Below are 18,509 nucleotides of genomic sequence, written 5' to 3' on the forward strand. Positions count from 1 at the left end.
TGCTTCTCTAACTACTACACAGTGGCACCAAGTAGGAGATTTTCACTGGCGCCATTTACCACTGATATTAAATTAGCTAAAGATTTTTTGTTACCACAAGCTCTAGTGTATGGAGAGATTACAACCAGAAGATGGCAGCAAAGCAACAGACGGGATGCCAGCTGCCGCAAAACCGAAGAAGAAGAAGCAAAAGATTGCCTGCTAGCCATGTGACTTTCGGCTATGACTGTTTGCTGCTATAGAGACATTGCCACTGAAATACTGAGATTTCTGCATGGATTCTGTATGTTTCACGTATACTAACATTATTAATCGTTATATTAATATTATACATATAATTATATAATTATACAATTATATTAATTGACCTCACCAAGGGCTTCGTGGTTCCCGAGGTTTTGAAATAAGCTGTCATAACATTTTATGGCTGTGATACTCGCTGAAAAATAGACAAAATGAGGTTTTGCAAATAGAATATCGGTTTCACATCTTTTTCTACTTGTGAGAGAAACAATACAATAAAAGTAGATTTTACAAGAGCATTCGGTATTGTGATAGTGTAGAGTAGAGATGTCCAACTTGAGCAGTGCCACTAGCGTCTTCAGTACGTATCATGTGATAGATGCGAGCGAAATGTGACGAGACGTAACGTTACTGCCGAGCGGCCTTTCTGCAGTTAAACGGGCTGGTTGTTTCAATATGTCAAGCTTTATAAACATGGCAAGCGAACTTAACATCTATAAGATAGACATGTTTCACATTACACATATTTGTAATGTATTTATGACTGTTCCAAACAGTAATTAAGGATATCCACAACTACATTTTGTCACAATTCTAATAAAAATATCTTTAATAGTCAGACATCAGTGCCGTGGGAACGGCTCCTCTCTAAAGCTGGAGAGGTGGTTATAAGCAGGTTAAAGCCTATTCAGTTGAAACTAATTAAAAAATCTTTTATTTAACAAATTGACAAACATGACTCTTCAATGTAGTAAAAAAAACAAGGTACAGTGTTCATAACATCGAACTATCAAACATATTTGCCATATTAAGGGAACTGATATTATTACCCACAGAGAAACACAATTACACACCTTTGAATAACTTCTATTTGAGAATCATCAATATCAGCGAAGGTTTGATGGTCAGTCTGCTCTGATACAGTTCACACAAACAATCAGCAGATGTCATTGTTGTGACTGTGTCAAATAGTGTCGAGCTTTGTGCCGATTTCAGCACTACTGTGTCAAAGTTGCTCAGTGTCTCACAATACTTCGATTTCCCCATCTCTAGTGTAGCGATAGTATTATCGAGCTACTGTCCTGCTGGCTTTCTAACTCTCTGCTGATTACCTTGATCAGGTGTGTCAGCCAGCTGCTGATTGGATAAACACACCTGGTGAAGGTATTCAGTATTAGCTGGGACAGGGAGAGTGGGAAAACCAACAGGACAGCTCTCGAGGACCAGGGTTGGACACCTCTGGTGTAAATGAAATTTGTCTTCATAGCACTACTAGTTTGCATTCTGTTTACAGACTGGAAGATAAATTGATACAAATGGAGCAGTTCATCATTTTTGCTAATTTCAGTCAAATTCCAGGCGCTGAACCTCCTCTTACCAGTGTCTTTCCAGCCAGATACCAGTAGCCTCCCTCCTTGTGCTGTGTGGAGAAGTGAAAAATGCTAATGTGGCCAACCCCATTTTTAGCTGACACACTCTCCACCTTAAAGATTGGGCTTAAAACCTTCCTTTTTGATAAAGCTTATAGGTAGAGATGGTTCAGGTTACTGGCAACGATTGCTAGTCAAGGGAACCATCTCTTAGTTAAGGTACAACGAAATTACAGGTTCACCCAGCAACAGTTCACAGTAAGGAATGAAAGCTCTATATAAAAATACAAAATAAATAAATAAAAAAGAGAGATGAAATAATATAAAAAAATAAGCAAGAAGTATTTGGAATAGTTATAGACTGCTGGGGGACTTAATTTATATACTGATATCCTCTGTTTTCTTCATCTCTTCAATAACCTCCCATTACTGTTCCATGTTTAACTAACTTTTGTCTTTCTCTCCTGTAGTTTCGTTTACAATGACAAATAAAGATATATTCTTTTCTATTCTATTGCAGCTTAACTAAGAGATGGTTCCTGTGACTAAAAAATCATTGCCAGTGACCTGAACCATCTCTAACTATAAGCTTTATCATAAACAACGGTTTTTAGCCTGATCCTAAAGGTGGAGAGTGTGTCAGCTTCTGGAACCTGAACAGGGAGCTGGTTCCAGAGGAGAGGAGCTTGGTAGCTAAAGGCTCTGCCTCTCGTTCTACATTTAAAGACTCTAGGAACCACAAGTAGCCCAGCGCTTGGAAGCATGAGGAACTATGAGTTCTTTAAGATAAGAAGGAGCTTTATCATTAAGTGCTTTGTAGGTGAGTAGGAGAGTTTTAAATTCTATCCTACATTTCACAGGTAGCCAGTGCAGAGAAACTAATGTAGGAGAAATGTGATCTCTCTTTCTAAACCCTGTCAGAACTCTGGCTGCAGCATTTTGAATTAGCTGTAGGCTTTTTAAGGACCTGTTAGGACATCCTACGAATGAGGAGTTATAGTAGTCCAGCCTAGAGGTAACAAATACCAACAAATGTCAGTTTCTGACTAAGGTGAAACATCTGCTATAGTAAGATTTCATCCAGTAAGGTAAATTATGATGAATTCAAAAGTAAAACCAATAGTGTCTATTAATGAGTTAAAATTAAGCAGTGCTGAGACAGTTACTGTCAACATCTACATGAATGTTAAAGTCTCCCACTACAATGACTTTATCTGTGCTAAGAACTATGTCAGATAGGAATCCTTGTACTTCCAAAAACATGATGTGATTCATGTGACTCATTAGATTTAAACCAATATAATCATCCTGCTGCAGCCAGGTTTCAGTGAATAGATGACGGTCACTTATCATCATCTGACAAGTGAGAGCAAGATCTGATATATAATAAACCACATTTAACTAACCTATTATTCCTTTGTTTTGTAGAAGGAATCATTTTGATGTTTAGTAAATTCTGGTAAGTCACTCCTCTTTGATTTGTTTGGGATTTGTATAGTCGGGGAGCAGACACATTGTTTATTCAACAACTAAGACTAACTAATGCATCATGTCCAGTTCAGCTTCATTCCTCAGAATAGATTTCACCACTGTTGGCATTTGAATAAACAAATAAGGAAGTCACATATTTCTCTTGATGAGTTACTATTACAAAATAAGCTGATCAGAAACAGGTGTGGCATCTTAGGCTGGACCTAAAAATAGTCTGGACAGGAGCCGAAAATAATCTGATCTACTTTTACTTCTTGATCGTCATAGTGCTTCATATATTACAGGTGAAGTCATCTGGAACCAGAGTACAACAGGCTTAGCGCTGCTACATAATCCATCATGATACTATAGCTGCTGCATCACTTGAAGTTAAAACATTTAAGAGAACATCAAAAAAGTGTCTTACTGACTCCACCTCCATGAAGTCTTTGCTTCCTGGGTGTAACAGTGGAGATGCACATAAATGGCAGAGCTCCATCATTCTTGACAAACTTGTGCAACAACCGCAGAGTCATCGTGAACATTTAGACCTTCATCCAAGCTGCAGAGGGTAAAAATAGGTAAGATTCTCTGCACAGACTCTACAACCACTCCTGTATGCACATAATGTTCTTTTTATTCATCTTCATGTTAATTCTGCATAATCTAATTTATAATTTTAAATTTGTAAAACATGTTTGTATATATTTAAAACTCTTGTTTTTGTTTCTTGTTGTATTTCTACTTGTTGCATTGTTTAAATATAACTGTCCGCAGTGAATAAGTAAATAATGATTCAGTAACAGTGATGATGGAAATAAATGAATAAATAGAACTTTAAATGAATGTTCATTAACATTAAAGTTAAAATGTGGCCCTATTTCAACATTCTTGTGCACCTTGTTTGTTTGTTCAGTGCTGAAGACACGACTGTCACGTAGTCACGTACTTATTTAGATTAGTCATTATTAGTCACAAAGTGATTAGTAATGACTAATACACCTGTGGCTTTTTGTCCAGCTCTGTCACCTCACCAACATGCTCCGCCCCCTGATTTACCTGTCTGCTCTCAGCCTGCTGGCAGGTGAGTCAATAGATAATACTACATCCACCACATGCACTGATTCTGGTCTTCACTTTAGTTATCCTAAGCCAGACTCTCTCATTCTGTTCGTCTGTAGGAGCCGTTGCACAGATATCTGAGCAGCAGACCATTATTGCTTCATCAGTGTTGAACAGCTCATGTCCCTTCAACTTTTATGGACAGACCTATCAACAAATCTACGTAAGTCTATGGACCCGTCCTCATCCTCACCCATGTCTGGCTTACAGTGTGTACACACATGGACAAAAATTTTGTTCCCCTTCAGTTAATGAAAGATAATAAATAAATATATAATAAATATAATAATAAAAATAAATAACAAACTAACGAAAAAGACTAAAAAAGGAAAAACAGGGTCAGTGTGACTATTAATAGGTTACTTAATACTTAAGTACTGTGTTGTTTGGTGATATGGTGACTTGGGTGATGAAAGTAAATCTGGCAACTCCCAATGAATGACGTAAGAGGAAAGTTTGCACTCAAAAAAAGTTTGAGATTTGCGTTCAACAGACTGTTGGCCTCTATCGCCATCTCTGTACATGAACCTAAAATCAGCACATTATTTGTATTTTTATCCCAGTAGAGTTGTGATATGTATCAGGTGTAGGACAAAACTGTCTAGTTTGTAGTCAGAATTTTATTTTTACTGACCAAGTGTTAAACATGAAATGCATTTTTACACTTTATCTAAGATATTGTAGCGGCCCAATCTTTAACTGTAATGTCTTTAACATTATAGTTAAAGATAGGAGTTGAGTAGTGTTTGATGGAATTAAATTAGTGAAGTGTTTGTTTGTGTTTATAACGTGTTCTGTGTTGTTGTGTGAACTACACCCTGAGGGGGAAGGGTGCGTGTGTAAGTGACCCTCAGTGGACAGTGATGTGACTAGTGTGTTAAAACTAAATGGGGTTTTTCTAAGTTTCTAAGTAAATTTCACTCAGTGTGGACACAAGATCATTTCAATGTCTCCTGTAAAAATGTCCTTTTAATGGCAGTGTGTCTGTTTTACCAGGTCACCATCTCCAATGACACGTTCGCCATCTGTTTCAACGGCTTCTACAACCCTCAGTCCAGAGGAGACTGTATTGTGGGGCCTCAGTTCCCATTCAACCAAATTACATTTTATACATCAAAGTACTACTACTCCACCCATTATAGCTGTGAAATTAGGCTATACACAACATACTACTACTACTTAAATGTTAGTATTGCCAAAACATGAATTTAGTATTTTAACACATCTAAATGAATCTGTTTAATAACATCTTTCTCCTCTTGACAGTTTCCTTATACACAATTTTACCTGTATAACTCAGACACACAATCACTTGTGTATTTGTATGATGGCAACCAAGGATCATGGGTGAGTAAACCCAGTAGCTTCAGACTATGTTTGGACCTCTCTACATCTCTTTGCATTAGATGTTCCACAGACTGGTTGTACATTGACCTCCAGACCTCAACCACAGAACGTTCTACAGACACTATCTTTAGTTCTAACTCGAAGTCTGAATCTAAAACATCTCTTCTCATGCTTGTGGGTAAAACTGTTTTCTGTTTAGACCTGGGTTCTGAACGTATCTTAGATTGATTCCCACAGTAGTATTACAAATTGGTTCTGATGATTAATGATTGATTAAACCACATTCTCAGCTTAGAAATCTTCCACATGGACTTCAAATTCAACGGCTTCGGACGTTATCACGCCATTCAATAGCCATTATCAGTGGTTATCAGCCCATACGTATTGGCCTGTAGGTGCCCACCTACCTGATGGCAGCAGCGAGTAGGTGCAGTAGGGCGCCATCATCGATCAGAGTCAGTAGGGGCGCTGTTGAGCGGTTGTTTTTCAGACGGGAGAATTTTGATTTATTAGCGAGCATAACTTAGCAAGTAGCTAGCTGTATTGTGTTAGCTAACCGTTACGTTAACCCCCCACCCGTTACCTAACCCTAACCCTAACCACCTTAACGTAGCGACTTAGCTAACTGCTAGCTGTTAGCGAGTAGGTAGAGCAGGCACCTACTGGCCCGTATGAAAGTTCTGATTAGCCTATTCGTTATAGGTGACAACATCCGAAGCGGATGTTCATTTTACAGTTTCATCATTTACCACTGTCCGTATTTACAGCTTTTATCTGTACTATTGCCCGCTCATGCACAGAAACATGTGTTTCTGGTACAGGTTTACGATGTTCAGGTCAGCGGTGTCACAGTCGATAAGCTGAATGTTACAAACACTCAGTCCCACCCATACTCATCCTATGTCGCTGACATCAGGGGATGCAGACACTCAGGTTAGTCCTAAAACTAACATTGGAACACGTTGTTACTTTATCTGTGATTTCTTTTAAACTAATGCTGTCTGTTGTTATTTCATAGGTGTTGTGTATAAACCTGGTGCCGTGGTGACCTCTGACCCTGTAACCTGCTACTCTTTAACCTGTGATGCCTCTGCTGTCCTTTGTAACGTTACCTGTGACCCCTCGGAGCATTGTCAAGGCAACGGAATGTAAATCTGTTTGTTTAAAGGCCTGGTTCTTCACAGTCAGCTTAGGAATGTCAACTGTACATCTACATATACAGACATTTTGCTTTTCCTCAATCAGCTGCATGTCGGGCGCCTGCACTGTGACTGGACCTACTGTCATCGACTTTTATGGCCAGCTCAACTCCATCCAGGACCTTTGTACGTACTCTCTGCTGTCTCGCCTCTCGGACCCGAGCTTCCAAGTGCTGGCCAACTTCCAGGAGCGTCGCCGTAAAGATGTAAGCTTTGTGGACAGCGTGGCCCTGGTGCTGAGTGGGTCGGGTATTTTCATCAACCTAGGACAAGGTGGGGTGGTTCAGGTGAGCTTCCTACAGAGACAGCACAAGCAGTGGTTGTTGCTATGGAAACAGGCTGGTTTCACTCTTCTTTGTCTCTGTGATGCAGGTGAATGGCGTCCCCTTGGCCCTGAACAGCTCCACTCAGCTGGTTGGTGGTGTGGAGCTCTCGAAAGAGCGAACCGGAGTCACCGCCAAGCTGTCGCTCTCTAACTACACAGCTTCTATCTTATTTGATGGCTACACAGCTCAGATCCGCGCTGCAGGTACAGATCATAGCATCCGACCCACCACATGCTGGCAAATGATGGCACTGCTCTGACCTGAAGTTCGTCCTGAACCTGTCCAGGACCTGCTGGATCTCTTGTGTCTGGTTTGTGTAGAAACTCCAGCGTATCGCTGCGTGAAGTGAGGATGCCTGAATACAGCGTTAGCGGGTAAGAGCTCAACCAGAACCCACTGAGAACTATTCATCACAGCTTAATGCGTTAGTGACCACATTACAGAGCTGTTTCACAGGAGGAAACTGGTCTGATCTGTTGAATGTGTCTTTCAAAGCTGAGTGTTTGTAGACAAGCTTCTTCTTTACAAGGATAAATTCAGGTAAAAACCATCAGGGCTCCATTTCATGCGGAACTAAAATATATTAGCAACCAACAACAAGTGATAAAATGATTTACAGTAAGATCAAATTATTTAGGTTAAAATTTCAACAAATGAGACCCTCTTTTGTTTGTACAAAGACACTGTAACAGGCTGCTGCCGGAAACAGCTGATCCTGTGTTTGTCTCCCTCCAGCTGTGAGATTCTGTACAACGACACGGCTGACAGTTCTATCAACTGCTCCGCAGAGACGCAGCGGTGAGAAGATCCACTTCTTATGGAGCTTTCATCACACATGTGCGTGTTTGACCACGTTCAGCGTTCAGTTCACCACTGTTGTGTGTGTGAAACAGCTGTAACCTCCTGAGGGCGTCCCCCTTCGCCTCCTGTAACGGCCTCATCGACCCACAGCCCTACATCAACGCCTGCGTCGACACTATGTGCAGATATCCCTCAGTGGACGACCTGGACTGTCAGTTTCCACAGGCCTACGCCAGAGCCTGCAGCCTGCTGGGCAACGGCACCGTGGGGAACTGGTGGTCGGTGGTGGGCTGCTGTAAGACCTTCACCCACACACAAGATGCTGGAGCCAGGTTCACTGTGTGATCGATACTCTGCCTCCCCTCAGCCCCCCCTCAGGCCTACTGTCCGGACCGGGTCTGCAGCTCTCATGAGTTCTGTGCTCGCAGCGCAGGCGGTGGATCCAGCTGCTTCTGTCGGGCCCTGTTCGCTGCTAACTACTCCTCGGCGGGTGCTTTGGGTACGACAGCAGAAACACAGCGACATTACATCAGGGTTTCACAAAGATGGGCTGGAATCAGGGCAGAAAAGATATGATAATGCTGAACTAAACTTGAACATCAGAGACTAGACGCCTGTTTCAGTCTCTTCACAGTAAATGTGAAACGGAACTAAAGCTGATTTAATGGTCCAGTAATGAGTCAGTTGAGTCAGTAATGACAGCATGAAGAGTAAAACTATGTATAAAACCAGTTCAGAGACTCATAACTGATAATAACATCTAGCTTGTTTTCAGCCGGTGGCTTGTTTCAGTGTTTCTCCTGTTCATTTCCTGCTCTGTGGGGTTTCAGGCGATCCGACCGTCTGCAGCTCTAACTCTGCTTCAATCACTGTGGTGGGTTGTCTCCTGGAGGAGAAAAACATCCGTTACTCAGCTTTACACCTCAATGACAGACGGTGCAGAGGTCAGATGGATGAGCTGACCCACATGTTGACCTTCAGCTTCAACACCAACAACACGTGCGGGGCTGTGATCACAGTGAGTTGTCTGCTTAACAGGCATTTGGCATCTTTGTGGGGTCAGACTCAGCTCCGACCTTCTTTGCTCCTAGTTTGATCTTATCAAGACCTTGTACAGTAAAATCTGAAGCCCTGTGTCTCTACAGAACAACGACAGCTACATAACGTACAGTAACGCTATCACAGACCAGTACAACTCATCTGACATCATAGTTCGCCACGACCAAGTCTACATCGACTTCTCCTGTTACTACACTCAGCCACAAATCAAGAGCATATCATTCAGGATCAAAACCAAGTGTGTTGGGCTCTTTGTCTTACTCAGACTATGCTGTGAAGATCGTTGAAGGAGCTTTCTGGAGTGAAACACAGCTCAGGTGCCGTCTATGTGTGTTTGCAGCTCTGTGGTCCAGCACATCACATCTGGAGCTTGGTCCTACACTCTGACCATGACGTCCTACACCGACACCGCTCGCACCCAAGCTCTGTCACCCAGCTCCGAAGTCGTGCTGGATCAAAGGATCTGGGTGGAGCTGAAGACTGATGGGCTGGATGGCAGCGTGGTTGCCGTGGTGACCGACTCCTGCTGGGCAACCAGCGATTCATCACCCAGTGGAAGTCTGAGATATGACCTGATTGTGAATGGGTGAGACCCAGCTAAAGATGTTGGATGCTCAGTGATGAACCCATGAGATGTGTGGCTCCTGAATGTGAGTGGTTGTTTTCTGCTTGTTAACAGTTGTCCCAACCCTGCAGACCAGACAGTACAGATGCAGGAAAACGGGCTGTGGACATCCAACTACTTCTCTTTTGACATGTTCCAGTTCTCTGAGCAGTCTGCTGACGTCTACCTTCACTGTAACGTCCAGCTGTGTGTCAGAGGGAACAGCAGCTGTATCCCGGTACGCCGCGCTGCCAACACACCCCACACACACTCCTGACCTCCTGATAGTTTTGTTTTGATAATCTGTACTTTAATAACAAAACCCCAAACTGTCTGTTCTGTATCTGCATTAACTTACAGGTTTGTAGTGGAGCAGCTCGAAGACGCAGATTTGCCAGACGTCGTCCTGCGTATGAAGAGGAAGCTGCAGCCTTCATCAGCATGGCCTGGACTAATCAGCTCTGCTGAAGATGTGCACCTTTTCTACCTTTGGGTTTATTCTCTTTTCTGTGAAAGAAGGTTTTTCAGTTTAAGTCCTTTTACAAGAGGCTGATTGATCATAAGGTTTGGGAACTCGCTTTAGATCACTCCACACGGCTTCAGGTCATAAACACTTGGGTTAAACTGCTGCCTGAGATAATCCTACATCTCATCATTACTGATTAGTAAGAAATCAGCACACAGAGGAAAACGCAATTTAGGATGAAGGATTACAGAAGCAAAGAACGTGACACAAGGCTGAATGACAATATATCATATATCATATCAGATATCGGTGATCTGATCTGATCTTCTTAAGAGGTTTGTTGACTTTCACAACGTTCACTAACTTTCCATTGGTCCTGCTCCAGAGGCTGGACATGTAAAAATATAAAACAGCTGTTTAATAGTGAAAAGAGAGAATTATTATTGTGTCTCTGATACATAAATAATCACTGTTTAAGTATAAGGGCTTTGTTTAATGCTTACAGTAAATTTATGCTTGTATCAGTTTGTAAACTCAGTTATTTGAAGGTAATCAATATGCACTTTACTACAAATAACAATTTTGAATGTGAATATGGCTTTGTTATGTGAATTTCTGAAAACCAGGAGTAGTGAACCAAGCTCAGTTAAAGGAAAACATGTTGAAGTGAAGTGATACTCAAAGTACTACAGTAATTCAGCTAAATCAGATTCAGTAATTCAGCAATAAAGAACTGGGTAAAGACAAACCTGAGTTTAGTATTTCTTAATGCATTTGAGTCTTTGTGAATAAGAAATGTTGTTGAGTAACTTGCAAACAACAAATCCAGCCTACGAAGTTGCAAGCCAATGACATCTGTGCTGGTCCAAGGCTCAGATAAATAGAGGAGGAAATGAGATAGAAGGGTTCATAAACAGAGAGAGAAGAGTTTTTAGATATTTTAATACGATTAATTAATTAAAGGAATACTTCACAAATTTTTGATTGGGTAGACTAAAAACATGTCGAGTAGTAATTGAAGGGACAGGCCTCCTCTATATTGTCTATGCAGAGAAATTATGATTTATTCCTCTGCATAAAGTCACCAGGGCAGTTGAAGATTACGTAAAATACATCATTCTCAACTGATGAAGGTAACCTGTCAATCTGTTTTTCTGTAACATCTCCCCTCCACTGAAGTCAAAGTGTGTGACTGCGCCAACACGCCTGGAGGTTGTCGTTTAAATGAGCGCTGTCTGGAATACGACAAATACAAATCATGGATAGAACGAAGACAAACTTCACAAGTAGCTATATGCAAAGTCAGCAAAGATAAGGTTGGGCACTGCTGCTCTAATCTTTTGTGCCACGGACCAGTTTAATATCAAAATATTTTAATGAATGACCTTTAAGGTGTGGCGGATAAATACAACTAAATAAAAATATACGAAGGTATAAAAACAGGTATTTCCTTAACATAATAATAAATGTGAATCAACCGTGTGTGCAATTTTATTAGCTGCATTCTCGTAACATCGCACCAACATGAGTAATGGCCTCTCAGCCCCACACTTCCTGGACGTAATGGTGAAAGAAGCTTTCCAGAGATGTTTGCTAGCTTTGAAATTAGCGCTAATGTGTTACATGTTGCTGGCGTTCTGTTTTAACCCGCGACCACGTTAAATGGCAAACAAATTTGGAATGCCGCACCGTTGCTCTTTGCTCAACTAGAGGAAAGAGTCTCCTTCAGCTGCTCTGCCTACATACACTCAGTATGTGACCTGCCCCACCAGAGACAATAAAACACTGGACCTACTGTATTCTACGCCAACACCAAAGAGGCCTACACTGCATCCTGCCTCCCACCGCTGGGCAGAGCCGACCACAACATCCTGCATCTCCTGCCTGTGTATAAACCTGTTGTACACAGGTGGTGTCCGAACAGTGAAGAGGTGGACAGCTGAGAGCGAGGAGGCTCTCAGGGACTGTTTTAAACACCACTGTGTAGATGGAGCTCTGCGACCCACATGGGGAGGCCATTAACGCCATCACAGACTGCTTTACAGACGATATAATTGTAACTTCTGCTGTGAAAACACTGTTCCCTCCAGGCGGGTTCAGTGTTTCACCAACAACAAGCCGTGGGTCACCTCTGATATTAAAGCTCTGCTAAAGGTGAAGAAGAGAGCTTTTAAATCAGGTAACAAGAAGGGGAAGTCAAGCTACAGGAGGAAGATGGAGGAGCAGCTGCAGCAGGACAACGTTAGTGAGGTGTGGAAAAGCTTGAAACCCATCTCTGGCTTCAAAACCCCACACCCACAGGCTGAGGGGGACCTGCGCTGGGTCAGCCTCCTGAACCTACATTTCAATAGGTTTGACCAAGTACCCACTCACCGCCCCCAGACACACAAAATAAACAAAAACTAAACCAGGAACCCAGACTGAAACATGGCAATGATTCTGGATCTGTAACATAGATTATTACTGATAGCTACACTCATCAATCACCATCGGAAAACAGCTTTGTACAAAAATCAAGAACTGATAAGAAAGGAGGAGGTCCAGCTACCATTATTTCCACATCACTAGGTTTTAGAAATATTACATTTGATCACTATGTCATTTGAATATCACACCTTTGTTTTTATAGCCCTCCTACTGTACATTACAGTACCCACCCATAGAAAATTACACAAAGATTTAAATTACGTTAGCGTAATATACCTAGATGCTGTAATGTGTTGTTTAGGGAAACTACCAGCGTCAACTTATCTTTCATGCAACAAACTCAGTGATTCCTTGTATTTGGCTTGTTTCTTATGCAACTTCTCTGTTCTGCAATAAAAAAAATATTTCTCTTTTTATTGAGGATATTTTTAAAGAAAAAAAATTTTCCGCTTTTTGTTTCTTTTGTGTTTTATGTTTTGTGTGTCCAGCTCAGGTCCAGGCTGGTGAAACCAGATGTCCTCTCTAGGCCTGTCATTCTGTGTATTTAAACATGCTGCCATGGTTTGTCCCTGAACAGGATGGATGCCAGCCTGATGCCAGCTGGATCTCAAGGTCGAGTAGGAAATGGGCTCCGGATCAGATAGGGCACCTCCAAACAAGATGGATGCATTATATTGATTAAGCTTTTTATTAAAGCCCAGTGGACAAACAGGTGGTTGAAGGTTTAATCTGTGGGATCTCAGTAACTGACAACAAAGGTTTAATGTTCTCTGACTTTAACCAGGAAATTTCCATTGATGTTCCACTACGTTATCTTAGACTAAATAACAGGCCTCGTGTATTACAGCGTGTATATTCCTAAGGGACGTGTCGGGAAAGGTTTGCAAAATGCTAAAGCTTGTTTTCCAAGACTTGTTGGCTTGTTGCCTGACTGTCATTAACCCCTTGGTCGACGGGCGTGGCTCATGTTCAGTGGCCAGGTTGGAAGAACCGGAAGACCGTGTCTGCATACTGTATCCATAAGCTTTTTGCTCATTTGCTGTAGTTTTGGAAATGGGACATGGTACTGCATTTATTTTGGATGCCAAACCACAAGTTTTTGATTGGTTGATCTTTTCTGTCAATATTTACTACTCCAATAAGATCTTTAAGATTCATCATGCTCATTTTATTCAATTACACTTAACAAAGCACAGCTGTGAGCCAAGCCTGGATTTAATTGCACCTTACATTTTGAGTTTGTTCATTGTATAGTTTAATGCTATTTTCTAGTAGTATAATAATAATAGTTTCATACAGTTTCAGTTTTAACAGAACTCCAGAAGTTACTGTTACTCTTAATTTTACTGTAGTCATGAACTACACTCATTTTCTGCATTCGCTATTTTCTGACACTCATTTTGTTCTTCAGGTACATAAATTAGAATTAAAAATTATTATGTTTCCAAAGCAACAGATGAAGTGACTGTAGCGTGTAGTGCAGTTGACAAAAACAAAAAATCTCCAAATATAGTTAAAATTTAATGATGTGAAGGTTTTTGAACAAGGAGATGACCATTATATTGAACCACACTTTACTGAATGTATTCATCAGGATCCATCAAATAAGGCACAGAAGAAAAGAACTGTTTATTATCAATAAACATCCAATTTACACCTAATGCATTCATATGGCTGTTTGTCTTCATGGCCAGCTGTGCTTGGCGTGCAGCATTTCAATGAGCAGGTTGTTGCAGGGCACGTCTGCACTCAGTTGTTTGCAGCACAGATATTCTTCAGCTAACATGCTGAGGGAGCGCAGCTCAGACAGACACAGCAGCAGATGAGCGAAGCGTTCGAGGTACCGAGTCGAGGTGCACAGGGTGTACTCCAACAAGGCTCCTTCCACCTGCTCCTGGACATTTTCTATGAACTGATGGTCTTCAAGCTCCATCACATCTGGTTATGATGGGAAAGGGAAACCAGTGAGCTAGTATAAACCCCCAGAGCTCAAGTTTAACAAAGACATATGTATTGTAGAGGTTTAGTGGTTAAGGTCAAAAACATAATATTGATTTGTTAAACTAACCTGGGTTAAAAAGAGTCAGGAACTTCATACAAGCAAACTCTTGGCGGTCCACCTTTAGGATGTGGAGCTTCTCAACCAGGTTCTGTCCTCTCTGGACCAGGCTGATCAAGGCAGGACTGGCATGAGCAACTATCTCTGACAGCTCCACCTAAACCCATCAACACAGGAGCTGCAGTCAGAAACCTTCCCCTTCCTTCTGCCAGAGATCAACAGCTGTGAAGGTTCTAAGTCATCCAGGTCCAAGTTGTCACCCAGACTGGGTTTATGTTTTATGTTTGGGCCAACTGTTCAAACAGCCGGTCCAGATGCTGCAGACCCTGCATTAACGTTGTATACTACGCATAATGCAAACAGTGCCTGTATATGCCAACAAATGACCCACAGAGCAGGTCAACGCTTAATAAAAGTCCATATAAATAAAAACAATGAAAACAATGCATATGTCCGGTAGGTTCTCATTCAGGTCACTGAATAAAGACGAGCACAGACGAGCAGTGAGCACTCACTTCCTGCCCCGTGACCAGGAGCAGCCGGTCCTCTCTCCCGTACAGGACCTGTCTGGAGATGATGTCCAGGAGCAACAGCTCACTCCAGCAGTTGTGCAGTAACTTCATCTGGTCCCTCACCTTCAAGCACAAACACAGTGGTTTCTCTTTCCCATTATTGAATTAGGTATCAGTGATGAAACATTGCCAGTGATGTGAACGTGTCTTGGGTTTAACTGTATTCCTTACTGATGTTACTTACTGTTTGTTATTAGACAAATGTCAAGAAGAAAGAAATCACTGAGGGGAATAACAACTAAACAATTAAAGTAACTTTACTTTAATCATTTATATTATAAAGTAATCTGTGTGCTACCTGGACAATCAGACAGGGCCTTACTTTAAGTTGTTTGAAGAAGATGGACGTTCGAGCCCAGTCCACCATGAAGAACAGCATCTGGTCGGCCAGGAGGCACGTCAGGCGGAAGGTGTCGAGGCGGCCGTGCTGGTTCCAGCCGCTCTGCTCCTGCAGGAGGCGAGCGGCTGACTTGTTCTGCAGCTGCAGCTCATCGGGGTCACAGCGCAGGAGCTCCAGCACCAGTGCAGGAACCCCAGGACCCGGAGGGGGGCTGGACGTGTAGGCTCTGGCGGCAGAGCTGGAATTGATTGTCCAGTTTGAGAGGTAGTTCCCGTGGTGCTGGCTGGGGCTGGGCAGGTCTGAGGGCAGGAGGCAGCGCAGTGACGGAAGGAGGCAGCGCATGTCGTCATGCTGAGCCGTGGGCAGTGGGGTTCTGGGGGAGACGAGGTCTGGGTGGACGCTAAAGCCTTGCTGGTCGTGACTGGATCCAGCAGCCTGCATCAGAGCTTTTCTCTGCTGCTTCAGGGCCCGGTCACGCTTGTACATGGGTCCGAACTTGTTCCTGCCACCTCTCATGCGATCTGCACGAACAGCTGGTGACAAATATTATTCTGTGGACTTGTGTAGAAATGTATTTTAATAAAGTATTTAAAATGATTACATGACTTTGTGATGTAATGTAAATGTTTCATATGCATTAAACGTTAAACCTTTAACATGAAATTAATTTTTTCACTGCATCACTTTTAAATACCATCTGTTTACATTTTGTCTGTCACATTGATTGTATCCCCACTTGGGTGTTTTTTTGGTAAGGAGAACTTTGAAGATGTTGTGCAAAAGCTACATGTGTCCAGACAGAGAAACCACACAAACAGCAAGCAGGAGGCAGTTGATGGACAGATGGTGTCGATAGCGACGTCTGCATCGAGAGACATGCTGTGATTCAATACACAGTAAGACAGTTGATCTGACTGAAATCATTCACTGTATATTTTTGCGTCCTTCTTCAATAAACAATTCTAATACTTATAACCACTGTTAATGAGTTCAGTTCGATTCTGACGGCGGCAAATTTGCCGTTTTAATATTTCGACTTTAATCTCGACTAAAAATATCTTTCTCATGATAATTCTGTGTATGCGTTTGTATCAGTTCTTTTAATCTTTTCTATGTTCACTGTTTGTTTTATTCTTTACTCTAAACTTTAAAGAAAATCATCTTGCTGTAAAGACAGAGTCCTAAAATAAAGACTTTCTGTAGGCACCTGAATTACAACTTTAAACCTGACAGAGAAATGCATTTATACATGCATATATTATATAAACGCATTAATCTACATTATTAAACCGGTGATAACGGTTCAGTTCTGATGTCTGACTCATTCTGACTAAATTGATAAATTCAGCTATAATCTATTTTCTGTTTGCGCGTGCGCGTGTGTAAACGTTCGTTCGCTGCTCAAACCTTCCAGTCGCATGCCGACATGAAGACACTTCTGGAACCTGCAGGACGGACAGCGTTTCCTCTGCGTCTTATCGATCCGGCAGTCGCGCGTCTCCGCGCACGTGTACTTCTTGTTGTTTTGGACGGTTCTTTTAAAAAAGCCCTGTAAAAAATAAATTATAGAAATGATAGAAAATACGAAGCAGCGTGTTTTGTTCCCGTCAGAAAGTTTTACTCAATAAATAACATTCTTAGCTTTGATAACGTTTAAAATTGAAGATTGTGGAAACAACAAGAAAATTTCTTCTTCTTGGTTCTCACAGATAATTACAGAACTAACAAAACGGAACAAATAAAATGACTAACTCGTGGCACATTCGATTAAAATGAATGAAGACAGTGAGATGTAGCGGCATGGATCCAGCGCAGAGCTACATTTAATTCATCTTAGAGTTTAATGTCTATAGAAAGATCCATGTTCCGTTAGATCTAAAACCTTTTAGTAATAAGCAGCCTACTGACTGGTAAAATGAATCACCTTGCAGCTTTCACAGGTCAACAGGCCATAATGGTACCCGGAGACTTTATCTCCACAGACCGGACACAGCTCGTCCAAATCCACGTCAGGTGTATACTCCATTCTGCGACAGGCGGAGAGAGTCCGAGGTTTACGCGCAGCTCGCGGGTGATACAATTAAGAATGATTAGTGTCTGATGTCATAGCTGCTTTGGATCGGCCTCTGCCTGGAGGAGCGCTCTGCAGCGGTCACAGCGTCCTTGGTCCTGGATCCTGACGCTCAGATTGAAAGTCCAACCAATGAGCACGTCGAGGCACCTGTGGCTCCACTAAAATGGAAACACGAGCCGTTACTGCTCATCTAGCAGCATGACACCAAGTTCTAGTTGTTTCCTGGTAGCGATGAGCCAGAATCAAACGAAAGAGTCTGAGGGTTTGGTCTAATAAAAGAAAAAGAGGCTGGAGACAAACAGCCATTCACACTGCGTGAGTGTCGGTCCAACTGATTACTGTGGAGGAAACAGAGGATAATATAAAAATCAGAAATCAGTGTGAAATCATCAAATTTCACAAGTTTTAAATTGTCCTCAGTTGAAAAACATATGTTTCAAGCAAAAAGCAGATGTGGACTTTATTTCTACAAAGCTCCTCTTTAGGGAAGAACAAAATATTTTAACAGTTGTAATCCGTCTTAAATTTTGTGTGACTCACTGAAAGATATTTTTAAAAAATGAAAAATCATCATCACTATAATATAAAGTATTTTACACGATTTACCTGTACATCTTACTACTACATGCACATAATTGATCAGCGAGCTGCAGTATCGTTGCAGTATTTTTCTGACCAAAAGATGGAGGTGTTGCATTAGAGAAGCTCTCAGTTTAAGTCAAAAAAACCAGCAGGAAACATGAGCACGAACAAAAATGACAGCACATGTTCCCAATCAGTACCAAACAGCACTGTGATCACATGATAACAGTTGGTTATGGGGGATATCTTAACTGAGGTTTGGTCCGTGCATTATGTTTGAAAGAAATGATTGTGATAAAATTAATAAATAGTCATTTTTGCTGCCCTGTAACGTTTGTTTTTAGTAATTTCTGTTTGTACATTTCTTTTTGATACTTTCTAAGAAACCCAGTTCCTCTCTTTTCAGTGTAGCTAAAGAAGCAATGGGCATCTTAGACTTGTATCCAGC

The 18,509-nt window shown here is 41.7% G+C and overlaps 2 protein-coding genes across 3 annotated transcripts; one reads left to right on the forward strand and one right to left on the reverse strand.

Annotated features, from left to right (window-relative positions):
* Positions 1–3: 3 nt before the first annotated feature.
* On the forward strand, positions 4–10,755 carry LOC114867228 (alpha-tectorin-like). 2 transcript variants are annotated; one of them, XM_029169725.3, is made up of 20 exons: positions 4–283; positions 3,042–3,072; positions 3,389–3,664; positions 4,104–4,167; positions 4,265–4,368; positions 5,202–5,390; positions 5,472–5,552; positions 6,374–6,485; positions 6,571–6,700; positions 6,798–7,038; positions 7,124–7,280; positions 7,364–7,451; positions 7,813–7,875; positions 7,971–8,173; positions 8,246–8,377; positions 8,709–8,896; positions 9,024–9,175; positions 9,278–9,523; positions 9,617–9,779; positions 9,902–10,755. In XM_029169725.3, exons 4-20 carry the CDS (start codon positions 4,122–4,124, stop codon positions 10,007–10,009), a joined length of 2,403 nt encoding a protein of 800 aa, XP_029025558.1. In that variant the 5' UTR covers positions 4–283; positions 3,042–3,072; positions 3,389–3,664; positions 4,104–4,121; the 3' UTR covers positions 10,010–10,755. The 2 variants fall into 2 exon arrangements, with proteins under 2 accessions (XP_029025558.1, XP_029025559.1); XM_029169726.3 differs by lacking the exon at positions 4–283 and adding an exon at positions 2,169–2,433.
* Positions 10,756–14,039: 3,284 nt separating this feature from the next.
* On the reverse strand, positions 14,040–17,688 carry LOC114866867 (nuclear receptor subfamily 5 group A member 2-like). The gene is made up of 6 exons (XM_029169088.3): positions 17,330–17,688; positions 16,813–16,954; positions 15,388–15,938; positions 15,009–15,128; positions 14,503–14,650; positions 14,040–14,372 (listed from the first exon to the last, which is right to left on the reverse strand). The coding sequence occupies exons 1-6, from the start codon at positions 17,429–17,431 to the stop codon at positions 14,119–14,121; spliced, it is 1,317 nt and encodes a 438-aa protein (XP_029024921.1). The 5' UTR covers positions 17,432–17,688; the 3' UTR covers positions 14,040–14,118.
* Positions 17,689–18,509: the final 821 nt, after the last annotated feature.

This window comes from Betta splendens, chromosome 12 (assembly GCF_900634795.4).
Source record: "Betta splendens chromosome 12, fBetSpl5.4, whole genome shotgun sequence".
Lineage (NCBI taxonomy): Eukaryota > Metazoa > Chordata > Actinopteri > Anabantiformes > Osphronemidae > Betta > Betta splendens.